Source organism: Macrotis lagotis, chromosome 6 (assembly GCF_037893015.1).
Source record: "Macrotis lagotis isolate mMagLag1 chromosome 6, bilby.v1.9.chrom.fasta, whole genome shotgun sequence".
Classification (NCBI taxonomy): domain Eukaryota; kingdom Metazoa; phylum Chordata; class Mammalia; order Peramelemorphia; family Peramelidae; genus Macrotis; species Macrotis lagotis.
This window is the reverse complement of record NC_133663.1, coordinates 60247293-60262053: the sequence shown is the minus strand read 5'-3', so window position 1 is coordinate 60262053 and position 14761 is coordinate 60247293. Positions and strand designations below refer to the sequence as shown.

Sequence of the window (14761 nt, the reverse complement as noted above, 5' to 3'; positions counted from 1 at the left end):
TTATACCACCTCTATTTTTAGGTTATTATAATTTTTCCAGAATATTTAAGATAGTCAATTTATGCTAGCAGCCCAAGAAAATGATCAGTTGTTCATTTTGAAGATATTCCCATTGTCTCCATTCCAGTAACTAAACATCAACTCTTTTTAATATATATATTTGTCTAAATGCTTTTTCTTTAGTTATTTATTTAAAAATATCCTTAAGTGACACAAGTGAACTATACATAATATGATAGTTAAGACAAATTTACAGTAGATTTTCTAGGAAGGGAAGTTCCCAATCACAGTTGGGGAACAACTGAAGAATAATAATGATTTTAGGAAAACAGACTGAAACTGTCAGGAAGGATAGTAAATTAATGTAATAATATAATATTGGGCTTTTAAAAAATTTCCGAATGTTGCAATGGAGAGAATTTAAATTTAATTTGGAAATTTTTTAGATTGCCTAACCCTGATAATGAAATTAATTTCTCACTGAAAAGACAGGAATGAGAGAAGAAACTAGTTTGAGAAAGGTGAAGGAAGTAATGTTATGGTATCATGAAAGTTGTAGGTAACCCTCTGAAACCTATATCTCAAAGATTAATCTTGAATACAGGAAAATATTACAGGCCTTTTACTATTAATAGAACAGCTAAGTAGTACCATAAAGTGCTAGATTTTGAATTAGAAAGATTAATCTGCCAAAATTCAACTCTGGCCAGAGCTACTAGGTGTCTGACCTAGAACAAGTCACTTTATCTGCTTGCCTCAGTTTCCTTATCTGAAAAATGAGGTAGAGGAGATAGCAACCCATTTCAGGATTTCTTCAAAGAAAACCCCAAATGATGTCATGAAGAGAAAGACAAAACTAAAATATAAATATATGTGTATTCACATAAAGTATGAAAATATTTTTTATCATTCATTGTTGCATTTACTGAAACCTACATCAAGCAGTATGTCACATCAATTTAATGGTAGACATTTTAAAAATTATTCTAATAAAATTAAAAACATAATTATATAATGATTTAAACTTTATATGTGTTACCTCATTTGATGCTCATAACAATCTTTTGTTTTGTTTATTTTTCAAGGCAATGGGGGGCGGGGTAAGTGACTTGTACAGTCTCAAAACTAGGTAATTATTTAGTGTCTGAGTCTGGATTTGGATTCAGGTCCTCCTGACCCCAGAGCTTGTGCTGTATCCACTGTGCCATCTAGCTACCCCCTCACAGAAAATCTTTGCAATGTAAATGCTATTATTACCATCTACATTTTACTGATGAGAAAACTGATGTTTGGGGAGGTTACTCAATATTAGTAATACAGCTAGTAAGTGTGTGAAGCATTATTTTAACTCATGTCCTCCTGACTCAAAATTCAGTACTTTACTTAGAATGGATAAATAAAAAATTGAATAATGGAGAATCCATAAAGCAATTGAATTATATTAATATAGATATAGATATAATTTGTAAATATTGAGAATCATATGTAATAATTTGTATCTCAATTTTTGAAACAAAATTTTAGTCTTTATAAAAATAATCCTTTTTAAAACTTCCTGGTACTACATTGTGCATTTTGGCTTATAAAATAATCATTATCAATAGACATTTTTTTCTCTTTCTTCTTGATATCAAAAATATTCTGTTTGAGCCTTGTGTGATTTGTCCATCTCAAATTCTAGAATATGTGTGTGTGTGTAATTGTGTGTGTAATTGTATTTAATTGTACATGTGCTATGTACTTAGAATTCATTCCCTGTACTTTCCTAGATATTTTTTGATCAAATCCAAAGATAAATTTTTATCCCAAGTACTTAATATCAATATAAAAGTCTGTGTTGGGACAGCAATTATAAAATTCACACTACCAAATTATATATTCAGGAATTACAGATTAGCTATTAGCTGTTTATAATTTGCTTTGGATCATCATCTTAGACTAAGAATAAATAGCATGTCCATGGACCACCTGAGATGAATAATTATGCCATCAGTGATAAAGAAATAAACTTTGGAAAGAAAATCTGATTTTGATAGTTCATGTATGATTATACAGAATTATGTTTGGGTTCTATAGTGGTAATATCTTCTCATTAGAGAATATGTCCATATGAAGAGATAACAATTTCTTTATTTTAATCAGTCAACAAATTATTAGTGAATAAAACACTGCTCCATTTGTTGTATTTTAATTTTTATTGAATCAGGATGATAAGATGGAGCAATAATGTAATGAAAATATAGAAAATATATTATTGTTTGTAGTATATATTATTATAATACATAGTATACATTATTATAGTATTGGTATAATACTTAGTATATATTATTATAATATGTGTTACAGAGATGTTGAAGCAATTTTAAAGGTGATGGAAACATTTTTTTCATTTTATTTCATTATTTTTACATTAAATATGTCATGATAGGGAGACTTCATTGACATCCAGCTAATAATTAGGAGAAAGCATTGTACAGTAAAAAGAATGTTGGATTGGAAAATCTTGGATTTAAATCCTTGCTCTGTCCCTTGCTACTTGTGAGACCTTTGAAAAGTCACTTTATCAAGTAGGCCTCAGTTTTCTTAACTGAAAAGTGAAGGGAATGGAGTAAATGAAATCTAAGATTTTTCCCATTTTGATCCAATGAATAGTAAAATTAGTAAGGAATATATCTTTATATCTTCCACAAGAAGAGTTCAAATTAGCATTTTCTCTTTACATGTATAATATTTCCATTTTTTTGATACAATAATAGTGAATAAGGAGGGTAAGGTGAATTGTAGAAATGACTTGCTCAAATAATTGTTATCTTAATTAACTAATTTGGATTAAAATTCAAATTTGGTGATTGCCAAATTGTCACACATTACCTTTTATAAACTAAGCAATGTTGGAAGAAGCTAATCCATATTTATTTTATTGGATAAATATATATACATATATGTATGTATATATATGTATATACATCTATATAATACATATATGTATATATATATATATATATAAATACATAGATGTGTATATAAATGTTAACATTGACAGCATCCAATTATTTTTTTATGGTTTTTATTGTCCAGTCATTCCTGACTCCATTTGGAGTTTTAGTGCCAAAGATACCAGAATGGTTTGGCATTTTCTTTTCTGGATGATTTTATAGATGAGGGAACTGAGGAAAACAGGGTAAAATGACTTACCCAGGGCAAGTAAGTGTCTGAGACTGGATATGAACTCAAGTCTTCCTAATTATAGTCTCCGTGCTCTATTAACTGTTCCACCTAGCTGCCACATTTTCTTTTACTAGCTTAGACTCAATAGATCATGGGATCGCTGAATAGAGATGAATTAGAGCTGCAAGAACTTTTAGAGATTATTTAATCGAGTATCTTCATTTTATAGATGAAGAAACCAAGGTTCTAAGAGGTAAAAGAAATTACTCAACCTCACACTCTTAGTACGTAGCATAAGCAATCAATTCTATAACCTTTGGTTTCAAATCCAATATCCTTCCATTATACAAGGCAAGTAATTTTAGAAAAGATGGCTAGTCAATTCAATAACTTGCAAGCATATTTAGAGGACAATGGGGAGAAAAAGCAATGAAAATCAGATTCACTTATGATGAAAGGTAAGTGAGTAATTACCTGAGGTTTTCTACTTCAATTTTTTATTCCAAACAGCATATACATTATGCTTTTATCTATCAAAAAGCATTTGTTAATCACAATTCATATTTGACTTCTCTTTCATATAAAATTATGATAAAATATTTGGCTATATTTTATGTAATTGTATTTTTATCTCATACAAATAAAATAGAAAAATCAATTATACATTCTGGCATGCCATAATCTTAGTGACATGTTTTCTATGTATTGGAGACTTTTGATTCATGAATTCTATTTTTATAAGATTCTATATTCTTCATTCATTAATGGAGGAAAGAAATTCACCAACAGCAGAAGCCATCAATTCTGCCCTTGGCTCTAAAACTTATGATTCCATAGCAAACTCTTTTAGACATCCAAACAACAAAAATCTATAATAAATTTTGGAACCTTGAATTACAAAACCAATACAGAGGAATTTTATGTTGCATGATCTAATCAACACATTATTTTGAAAGGAACTTGTTTGGGATATTTTTGAAGTAAGTAGAAAGAATCCAAACAACAAGGGTAACTCTCAATTTCTGAGAGGTTATCATAGATTAAATTGAAAATACATGAAAAAACACTTAAACAAGTATGTCAATAAGTCTAATACAATCTAAGGATGCTGTTCACATAACTTCCACTTAGTACTTCCATAACTCCATTTTATTACCCCATTTTCTTAAACTAGTATCTATATTTTTTCTCATAACCCAAAGTGTGCCATGTAGAGATTGTTTACACTTTGTCTTATTTTCTTTTTTTGTATTTTTCCCCACATCTGTGATTATATTGATGATGTGAACTCCCAAGGTGATAATTTTCCTTGCTTATATAGAAGAACAACTCATTTGCAACTTAGGGATGGTGTGAGTTGCCTTATATACTTATGGGATTCTCCATAGTCACTCATGTGTCAGAGGCAAGACTTGAACCTAGGCAGTCCTGCTATAGTTTATATGGGCCCAAGGTTGGGCCCATATAAACTATAGCACATCAACCACACTAAACTCTGTTTCTAATTACAAAAATATATTCTAATGCTAAAGAAAAGGTTATTATAGCTGTGTAAAGTAAGCACTTTGAGTGAGTTGTCCTTGGTACTGAATTCTGCGTGTCATAATGTGGCCTTATTACTAAGGAATGTATCTTTTGTTATATAAAATGCATACTATTACATTTTAATTTAGTTCCAAATGAAGAGTAATGAAATAGATGATACAACATGGTATATAATAGAAAGAAATGTGAGTTTGAAGTTAGGACATGTGTCAAAGATTTATTCTACCAGTCAGTAGATTTATGACTTTGGAAATAAAACAAAGTTACCTTTCTTAGGAATTCAGTTTTCTTATGTACAGAAGGAGAAACCTTCATTATAGGCATTTTATGGACCCTTTCAAATCTAAGTTCTATGATTTCTGAATTTAATGACTTTGTGGCCTTAGTAAAGTCATAACCTTTCAGTTCTTAAGCTTCCTCAGCTATGAAATAGGAATTGCAATTCACATACTATGTATCTCAGAATTTGTTCATCTTAAATCATTATAAGAGTTGAATTAGCATTCTTTTGGATGTAACAATAAATCTGGGATTTTCAGAATATACATTCATATGGACAACATTTTGGACAGAATAGTACTGGTCCATTTTACCTTGATTTGTATAGTCATCTCAACTAAATGGTTTTTGTTTCATATTTCCATGAGCTAATTAATTAATTGAGTTTAAAAAGTCAATTAACATATTAAATTTTAATTAAAATTGATTAATTAAAAAGATAAAACAGAGAAAATAAAGAACACCCAACTATTTTTAATCTCAAAACATTCTTTAGATAAATATCTCTCAGTCAAGGAATTGACCTTGCAGAAATCTATGTTATTCTTCTTGAAACACATTCTTTCAAGCTATATTCTCCATGAGGAGAGAGGTGAGGGAAAAGAAATGCTGCAATTTCTATGCTCATACTCTTTCCCCTCAAGCAGTTTCATACCTAGTAATAAGTTCAGTATACTGACAGAATAGATATTTTAACATGGTGGGGGAGAGTTTCAGTATTTCATAATATCTAGGACACTTTTTGTGGTTACTTTTCTGCTAAGTCAGAAAACCATTCTATAAGGTCTTCAAAAATCTCCTTCATAAACTGCCAAAACTATGAGAACAAAAAAAAACATTTCTTCCCTCATGTCTGGCCTTCTGATGATGAGCTTCCCTGCACTTAGCTAGATAGGATTTCAATTGAGGAAGTACTTTCTAGTTTGATAAAACTCTTCAAAATTTCACTTCTGCTGGTCATGATTTTTAGAAACCCAAGGTGCTTTTTTCACTATACTATCTAGGAGTAAGTATTAAGTGGTAGAACAGAAAAAACTGATAAACTCTCTATTATCTTCATCAAGAGAGGCACAGTGTAGCATCTAGGGACTTAGCTTCGTCTAGCCCATAAGTTTATTGCTTGGCAATAAGGACTGACTGATCTAATCCTGATAAGTGCCAGAGGATTATCTAATTCCCTCCAAAGTATAAGAAGAGAAAAGATACAACTATTTTCAATTCTAGATGACCTTTGTTGCTACTCAAAATGTCAATCATCTTCACAAAGTACTTCAGTCCTCATCTCTATTCCTCCTTGTTGCCTACAAAAACCTGCTGCCATGCTAGGCTGATACTGAAAAGGCATTTTGAAAGATGAGGAAGAGAACAAGGATATTGTGAGACCCCTGGGTTCTTTCCCAGCCAGTGGCATAGACCACATGGATACAAGATGGCATTACAGATGGTATCATTCACACATAAATGTGGTTGAGTAGCAAGGGATAATAGTTTGGCACTATATGGTCAGCAAAAAGAGGCCAATCTGTGATTGAAAGTCTAAAAATCAGCCTCTCTGGGTAAAAGAAATTGAAAGCTGATTCTTTGTAGCCTCAGAAATTAAATTATACTCATTAAAATAATTGTAAACAGAATATATATTTAATGAGGTCATAATTCCAAAATCATGAGAATTCTGACATTGTTTTAATGATAATAATGACTTATTTATATAGATTGATTTTCTGACATTTTAGAAGGTAAGCATTATTCTTTTTCATAAAAAAGGAGGAAACTCGAGACAAGAGAACATTGATAGTTAATGACAGAAGTGGATACTGCATTCAAGTTTTTGGATTCAGAATGAGGGTTGTTTACATTATAATGTCTCTATAATCAATCAATCAGCAAGCGTCAATTATGGATTTATTATATAATAGGCACTCTGCTTGGGGCTATATATTCAAAGACAAAAATGAAATGATCCCCACTTCACAGAATTCCTATTTATATTCAAATCATTCTATTCTTTTTGTTCACCAATGTTCTCCATCTGTGGTATTTTTTGTTCAATAATATGCAGAAGACCATTAAAATATAAAAATTAAAATAAAAACAGAACCAGATATTACCTTGAATCTCTGTATTTTTTATTTTAGGGTTTTTTTGGCAAGGCAGTGGGGTTAAGTGGCTTGCCCAAGGTCACACAGCTAGGTGATTATTAAGTGTCTGAGGCTGGATTTGAACTCAGGTACTCCTGACTCCAGAGCCAGTGTTCTATCCACTGCACCACCTAGCCACCCCATCTCTGTACTTTTTTGTAACTTCTCAATATTGCTACATATTTATACCATGATATTCTTAGTAAGTCATATTAGAACCTTTGCTTTCTGCAACATATCTACTAAAGTTGTGATTTATGTACCTGAAAGAATGTCATTTTCAGAGTTTCAGTAAGTAGTAGAGATATTATTTGAACCCTCACTTCTTGACACTCAAACTCTGAACTTTGAAATTCATTTTCAGGCTTTACTCATAATGCTTATTTGGATCATCTCAAGAGTTGGAATAGCTTTACAAAGTCACCTAATATAAAAAATATATCTAAAGAGAAAAAAGTAAATGAGCATCAACACTTTATAATGTTCTTGCTAAGTGATCACCCAACCTCTACCCAAATACATTCACTAACGGGAATTTAATACTCTCTTGCATCTTGGTCAACTGATTCTAAATTGAAGATAGGTATAAATATTGGAAAATAGCTTTCCAAGTCAGAGTTTCATTAAAAATCATCAGTAGAAACATATTCAGTGATAAAAATGAAGCTTAATCAATCTCCTATTGTTGATAGAATGTGACTTTATTGAGAACTTCTGTTCAACCAAAAGTCAACAGTTAAGACTTTCCTATATACAGTGATATATATATATATATATATATATATATATATATATAATATTTTCTGTTATTTTGAAAACTTTTTAAAAAATAAAATAAAAATATTTAATATTTCAAAGAAAGGAAAAATAAAAGACAACAAAAATTTACAAACCGTGTTTAGTTAGGATGAAAGTGATCTCTTTATAGAAATGAAAAATTTATTTTATATTTTGAAGATATGTAATTCAAACAACAAAACATCATTAGTCTTTAGAAATGAATTCTACTTTTTGCTATGACTGAAATAAAAATATCAGTGTCCAAACTTGTTACAATCTCTCCTATACATAATTAGTCTGTTCATCAGACTCTAATAAGAAAAACTTCCATTTATATAGTACCTTAAGGTTTGAAAGACTCTTTTTATATTATATCCATTGATTTTTAAAATGCTGTAAAATTAGTGCTATTTTGAAGTTAAGACACAGGTTATATGATTTTCTTATGGTCATAAAACCATTAAATAGTTAAAAGCAAATTTTGAGCTTGTCATTTAGACTTTGAAGTCCAGTGTTGTATCCATTGACACCTATCTGGCTTATCTGTCATATAACTGATGCATCCCTATTGACTACAAGAATAAAAAGAATAATGGTGATGAAAACTGCAATCAGAGTCAAACCAACCACTCTGTCTATTTGAAATGAATTATTGGCCTTGCCTTCAATGTCCAATCTTTGGTGAATGATGCTTGCTTTAGGTAAGAAGAATTTCAAAAACTCCTTTTCTAAATCAAAAAAAAAATGAAAGGATTAGCATATGATTTCTCCAAGCTGCATCCTTCAAATCTCAAGATTTGTGTTATCATTGAGTGATCGAATACATCCTCTGCTGTGCAGATAATAGCTCTTACATGTACTGGTGGTTGGTTTTTATAAGGTACTATGAGCAAATTGATCAGTTGGAGCAATTTTTCTGGTAATGGGTCTCTTCCTTAGCTATGGTGGTCCTCAAATGACAACTACACTCAAAACTTTCCCAATTTGTTTTCTACTCAAAGTCTTAGTGACCCAGGATAATCCCCCAAACCATATTGAGGCATTGGAACAAAATTTTAGTATTAGAGCAGATACATTCCATTTCTATACTTTAGATGGTGGTGATGATGATGATGATGTTTGTTCTTCATTCTCAAAGAAGACATTGATATCAGGGATGTGACTACATGACATATGTGAATTGGATTTGTGTGAGGAGGTACTGTGATAAGTAACCAACCTCACTTTCTCCCCCAGAGCAATCTGAGTCTAGGTTCATATCTGAGTTAGGATGACTGGAGATAATTTTGGATATGAGGCAATCAGAATTAAGTGACTTGCCCAAGGTCACATGGCTGGTAAGTGTCTGAGGATGGATTTGAACTCAGGTGCATCTAACTTCAGGGACAGTGTTCTACCCACTGCATCATCTAATTATCCCAAATTTAGAGACTGGCTTTTGTGTAGTCAAATCTTCCAAATTCTCTCTGTGTCTATCTCTGACTCTGTCTGTGTCTCTCTCTCTCTGTCTCTTTCTCTCTCTCTCCCTCTGTCTGTCTCTCTCTCTCTCTCTCTCTCTCTCTCTCTCTCTCTCTCTCTCACCCTCCCTCTCTCTCTTAACCTTCCCTCTATGTTTGGCATTGCTGCTAGATTAACTTAGTTTGTGTGTATGTGTGTGAGTGTGTATGTATTATATATGTTTTATTTTATGTATACATATATTTGTGTGTGTCATCCTTCTGCTCAAGATTGTTTAGTGTTTGCCTTTTTGAATAAACTTAAGCAATTCATAATCCTCAATAATGAGGCTCTATCCAATCAATTCTGGTTTATTTCATACTGCTTTCTTTGATAAACTAATCTACCATAAACTAGAAGTCTTCTCCACTCCCCAAATATGCCCTCTATTTTCATGCCTTTTTATCTTCCATCACATTATTCCCAAATTCTGAGAATTATCTCCTCCAACTTTGCCTATCCTATCCATGATTCACAATTTAGAAGGAATTTGGAGGGACTCAAGCCTCTCTTTTTCTAAAAAGAAATCTCAAAAGAAGTAAAGTGCTATCCAAGATCAGACAGCTGGTATGAGGAAGACATGGGATTTTAGCTTACTTCATACTGACTCCAAATACAACACTCAACCCTGTATCCTTTCATTTCTATTAAGTCTTCTCTTACTTCTGTTGGTCAAAATCTTTCCATTCTCATATATTTGTATAACTGTATGTCTGGGTGTTCTTTTTTTACTTCTTAGAAATGTTATGTATGCTCCAGTGCATCAAATGTAATGGAGTCATTATTGAATCTGAAAACTGCTCAAGGATTCTTCACTTCTGAAAGTCCCAAAATCAGTTATTCTAATTTGGTCATTCATATAAATAACATTAAAATACTTTCTTTGCTAAAGATTTCTTTGAACTTGAAAATTCTAAATTGCTTTAATATTGTGGCAACCATTCTATATATAAGATTAAAATAATTGGCCATTATTTAGATCAAAATTCCATGAGTCATTAAATAGTAACAAGAATCATGCAATTCTATAACATGCAATTTATAAATGAAACCTTTAGTTTATCAAACCATTTCAGCAGAATCTAGGCAATGTTCATTAAACCATATTGCTAAGCAATGAGATTACCCTAAAAAGAAGAACAAACCAACTATTGCATTTGGAATAGACTATGTAAGTTTAAAAATACAGTGTAAAACAGAGAGAAGAGTACTTTGGAAAATAGTTTGTTTCCTTTATTAGACCTAAATGATTCAGGTATGGGTCATGTCACATAACAATACAGTCTGTTGAATGAAAGAATAAATTGTTGTAACTGAGTAATTGTGATCTGTTCGTTTTCATGAAATTATTTTTAACTTTGCAGTAGAAGGAAATTTTTACATGAAGGCATTCTAAACCAAATTTCTAACAAAAGGGAAAAAACTATATCTACTCTACTGTCAGGTCTTGTTTATGCTGTGATCACCTTTTCCTCTTTCTGTAGGTGGCATGCATGCAGTGGTTGCATGGAGACCATACAATGATGGAGATGATTGAGAAAAAGCGCTGCTTGTGCAAAGAAATCAAGGCAAGACAGAAAACCGAAAAGGGACTTTGCAAACAAGACAGCATGCCAATTCTGCCAAGCTGGAAGAAGAATACAGGGACAAAGAAATACAGTCCTCCACCCTATTCTAAACAACAAACAGTGTTTTGGGATACTGCGATATGACAAAGTATGAGTTGCTGCAAGTTCCATAAGACTATTATTTCACTTGTATGGGATTTGGGGGTGGGGGGTAATGTTTACCAGCCTGTCTGTTTAAGAGGGTTTTGGTAGACATACATCAACTTTACTAGTGACAAATGGCAACACTGCCCTTGGAAATCCATGTTAATTTGTGCTTGCTTAAAATAAGTCCAAGGCAAATTAACTTTACCAACAAATTAAGATACATGTGTTTATTAAGGATTTTTTTTTATCCAAAAATATTTAAAATGTAAATATTTTACTAGTCTATTAAAACACCAGAATTAATACACATATATACATATATAATTTACAGAGGTATCAAGAGTTTTACTATATAATGTATTAAACAATTTATTTTCTATTTTCTCTGTATTCTCCTAATTTGTTGTCATTTCCTGACTCACCTAAATTTGTCTTCTGTACAAAAAGCATGTGACTATAAATCATTGTTCAGCAGTATACTATATAACTAAATCTGGTGCTGGAATGATAGAAGTTGATTATCATCAATTTCATTAGGACATCTGTTACTTTTTATTTTTAGTAAAACTTGCCAGGAAATTAATGCAAAAGTAGCACCTAATTTGGATGTCCACATCACATTAAGAGAAATCTCTTTAGCTACATCCATTTTAAAGGAGTTATCTTAAATACCATCTTCTTTGTATTAAATAATGGATAGTCAACTCTCCAGAGATAGTTATTTGAATATAGTTGGCTAATCTAGGAATATCTGTAGGGATACACATCTTTGCATTGTTGATTTGATTAGTGGAGACCAGGGTTCACTGTGACTATGAAAAGGGTTATCAGAATCTGAAGAATTATACTGTTTTCTAAAAGATGTTTTTTTCTTATCATGGCAATGTAGCCACAATTCCTGAGAAATGGAAGACTGAAGGGTAGGAAGATGTGTTTTTATTTTTTTGCCTGAGGAAAAAAAGAAATTATGAAAGTCATTCATTATTTGTTTACATTACTTTTGTGTGTGTGTGTTCCCAAATGTTCTCAAATTAGCAACATATAGATAAAAATCATATTTCTCCGGAATCATACATTAATTTTTAAGATATTAGGGTCAGCGTTTTCCATGAAGAATTTCCCTTTGTAACAGATTGTGATATCATGACCACAACCAAAGAATTGTGACTTTTATTTTACTGTTTTTATTTTTTTTAGAAAAGGGATGGGGATGGGTCCAATTGTATATGATGGGTGGAATTTGTGTTAAGAACTATATATCTTCCAAAAACAACTTAGTAAAAGTATGAATATTGCCACGGATAAATGAAAAGTAAATGATCACATATATTTTGTATATTTAAATGACTATACTTCTTAAATTTCACAGCATGAATATTCTTTAACAATCACTTTAGTATTCTTTGGGGGAAAAGTGTGTTTTTTGACATCATTGTCATATTGGCTTTCCTTTTTTAAAAGATATTGACAGCAGTGCTACAGTGCTGGTCAATAAAACCAAATATAACAGAATTTCATAGTTTTTGTAATCTATCTTGCTAAATCTTGAGTAATGCTTTATCAGTGTAGTTCCTTTCAAACCTTTGAGATATTTTAAAGATAATTTTAATAATTTATAGCTAATGTATATTTTGATGTTTAAACTCAGAATTCTGTACAAGATAAAGAAAATGGTAAGTGTTTGTATATACATGTGTGAGTGAATATGCAGGAATATTTGCAAAAGCAAATTAAGAGTAAGAGGATTTTCCATAATGGAGGTTGGAGAATAAAACTTGACATAATTATAGGAAATTATGAAAAGGTCTTTAGCACTTCAAGATAATTACTATCCCTGAAATTCATCAGCTGTAAGTTGTTTCTAATCCAACCACCACTGACTTATAAAAATGAAAACTTTTGTGAAACCACATTGATTTTAAAGAAAATGTTTATGATCTTACTTATTTACTATTTATTTAAGTAAATATTATCATAGAGATTCAACCAAGTCAAGCTCAAGAGATGTAGTTCTCTTTTATACTTAGGGCCAATGTAGCAATCCTTGCCATACTCTTGAAATTTATATTGAGAGAATAATTTTTTAATATTGTCATTTCTTACCTAACCTTTTTTAACTATAAAGGAGATTTGGTAGTAAGAATAGAATTTGATAGATGAATAATTGAAGCCTAAGTGTTTGATTTTTGATTGATCTAATATCATGTCCACCAATATTTGATTTTCCTGTACAACTTTTCCATTTTCTTAGATTGGACCACATATTTTCATATATAATTTCTCCCAAAGCCAATCCAAATATAATTAATTGGGTGTTATGGAAAAGTGACATCACTGTGATTTGAATCCTGATACTTTCAATACATTGTTGGATGCATATATCAAATCAAATCCAATGAGCATTTATTAAGCAGTGAGTATATGCAATTTGTAAAACATAGTGGTGGATGCCAAAGAAAACAGCAACAAAACCATACTCTTATTAATCTTACATTAGAAAATGAATGAATTTATATGAGAAAAGCCTGCATTAAGAGGTTTGCTTACTTCAAAAAGCTTTGCCCTATTCTCTCTATTCCTTTAAAGGAGCTGAAGAGAGCATTAATAGACAAAGTAAAGTGGAAATGCAACCTCTTGAGAACCAAAAAAAACCAAGATATATTGTGGATCTGATCTGATACTCAAAAAATAAAACACTAAAATTTAAATACTTGGATTGATCTTGCTGATTATCTTCCTGATCAAATCAGGTATGTTGTGGTCATAAGTTTGCTTTGCTACAATCTTCTAGGTCTAAACTAAAGAAACAATTTAATTGGCAATCAGGGAGATGGATTTTCTGTCAAGAAATTCCCTCAATAGAGATGAAATAAACTTTTTGAAGAGAAATTGAGAAAATGGAAAAAAAAGGAAAAACCCAGTCTCAACACAAGAAAACTACCATCTATATGCAAAAAATCATATAAGTGTATTCCCTAACATGGAGTTTATTTGTTATAAAAAAAATGTGGGCCTCCATCTTTTTTCATGTAGATGTAATTGAAGCATGTATGAAATAATCAGTGATCTCTAGCATTTGTCGATTAGATCCACATTTTCAAAACTGATTTATAAAACCCACCACTATAAAATTTTTTAATGGATAAAAATATATATCATTGTTCTCAATCAAATAACTATTTTACTTAAGAGATTAATTCAATCAAACAGGGTCCTGCACATTCCAGATATTTTTCTGGACAATAAATGAAGGCTTACACGACTAAATTATATATATACATATATATCTTCATATATATATAATCAGTTCTCTGTCTAGACTCAGCTATACTCAGGTAGTAAATGGGATCCCATATTATTTAGTAGCATGCTATTAATGTTTAGATTAGGCTGTGTCTATATGCCTAAATTAGATGGAGACTTTTGATTTTATTTAAATGATCTCATGAGTGAAAATAGTTGAAACAGTTGTTTGAAAAATGAGTCTAGTCAAGTCAGGAGTCAATATATGTAAACAGGTAAGCTTAGCATCATCCATATGCTGATAAGAGGAAAGGGGTTATTTAATGACCTCAGATAGAATGCCATCAGAGTATGCTTTCTGAGGTCTGAATTCATGTCCTTCTTTATATATTTGCA

At 31.2% G+C, this 14761-nt stretch overlaps 1 protein-coding gene across 1 annotated transcript in view; it reads left to right on the top strand.

Moving 5' to 3' along the window:
- Nucleotides 1–11119, top strand: part of NYAP2 (neuronal tyrosine-phosphorylated phosphoinositide-3-kinase adaptor 2) — a 318657-nt gene extending 307538 nt beyond the window's left edge. Inside the window, exon 6 of the mRNA XM_074192541.1 lies at nucleotides 10892–11119. Within this exon, the coding sequence (XP_074048642.1) occupies nucleotides 10892–11119 (228 nt within the window). The remainder of the gene's footprint in view (nucleotides 1–10891) is intronic.
- Nucleotides 11120–14761: the final 3642 nt, after the last annotated feature.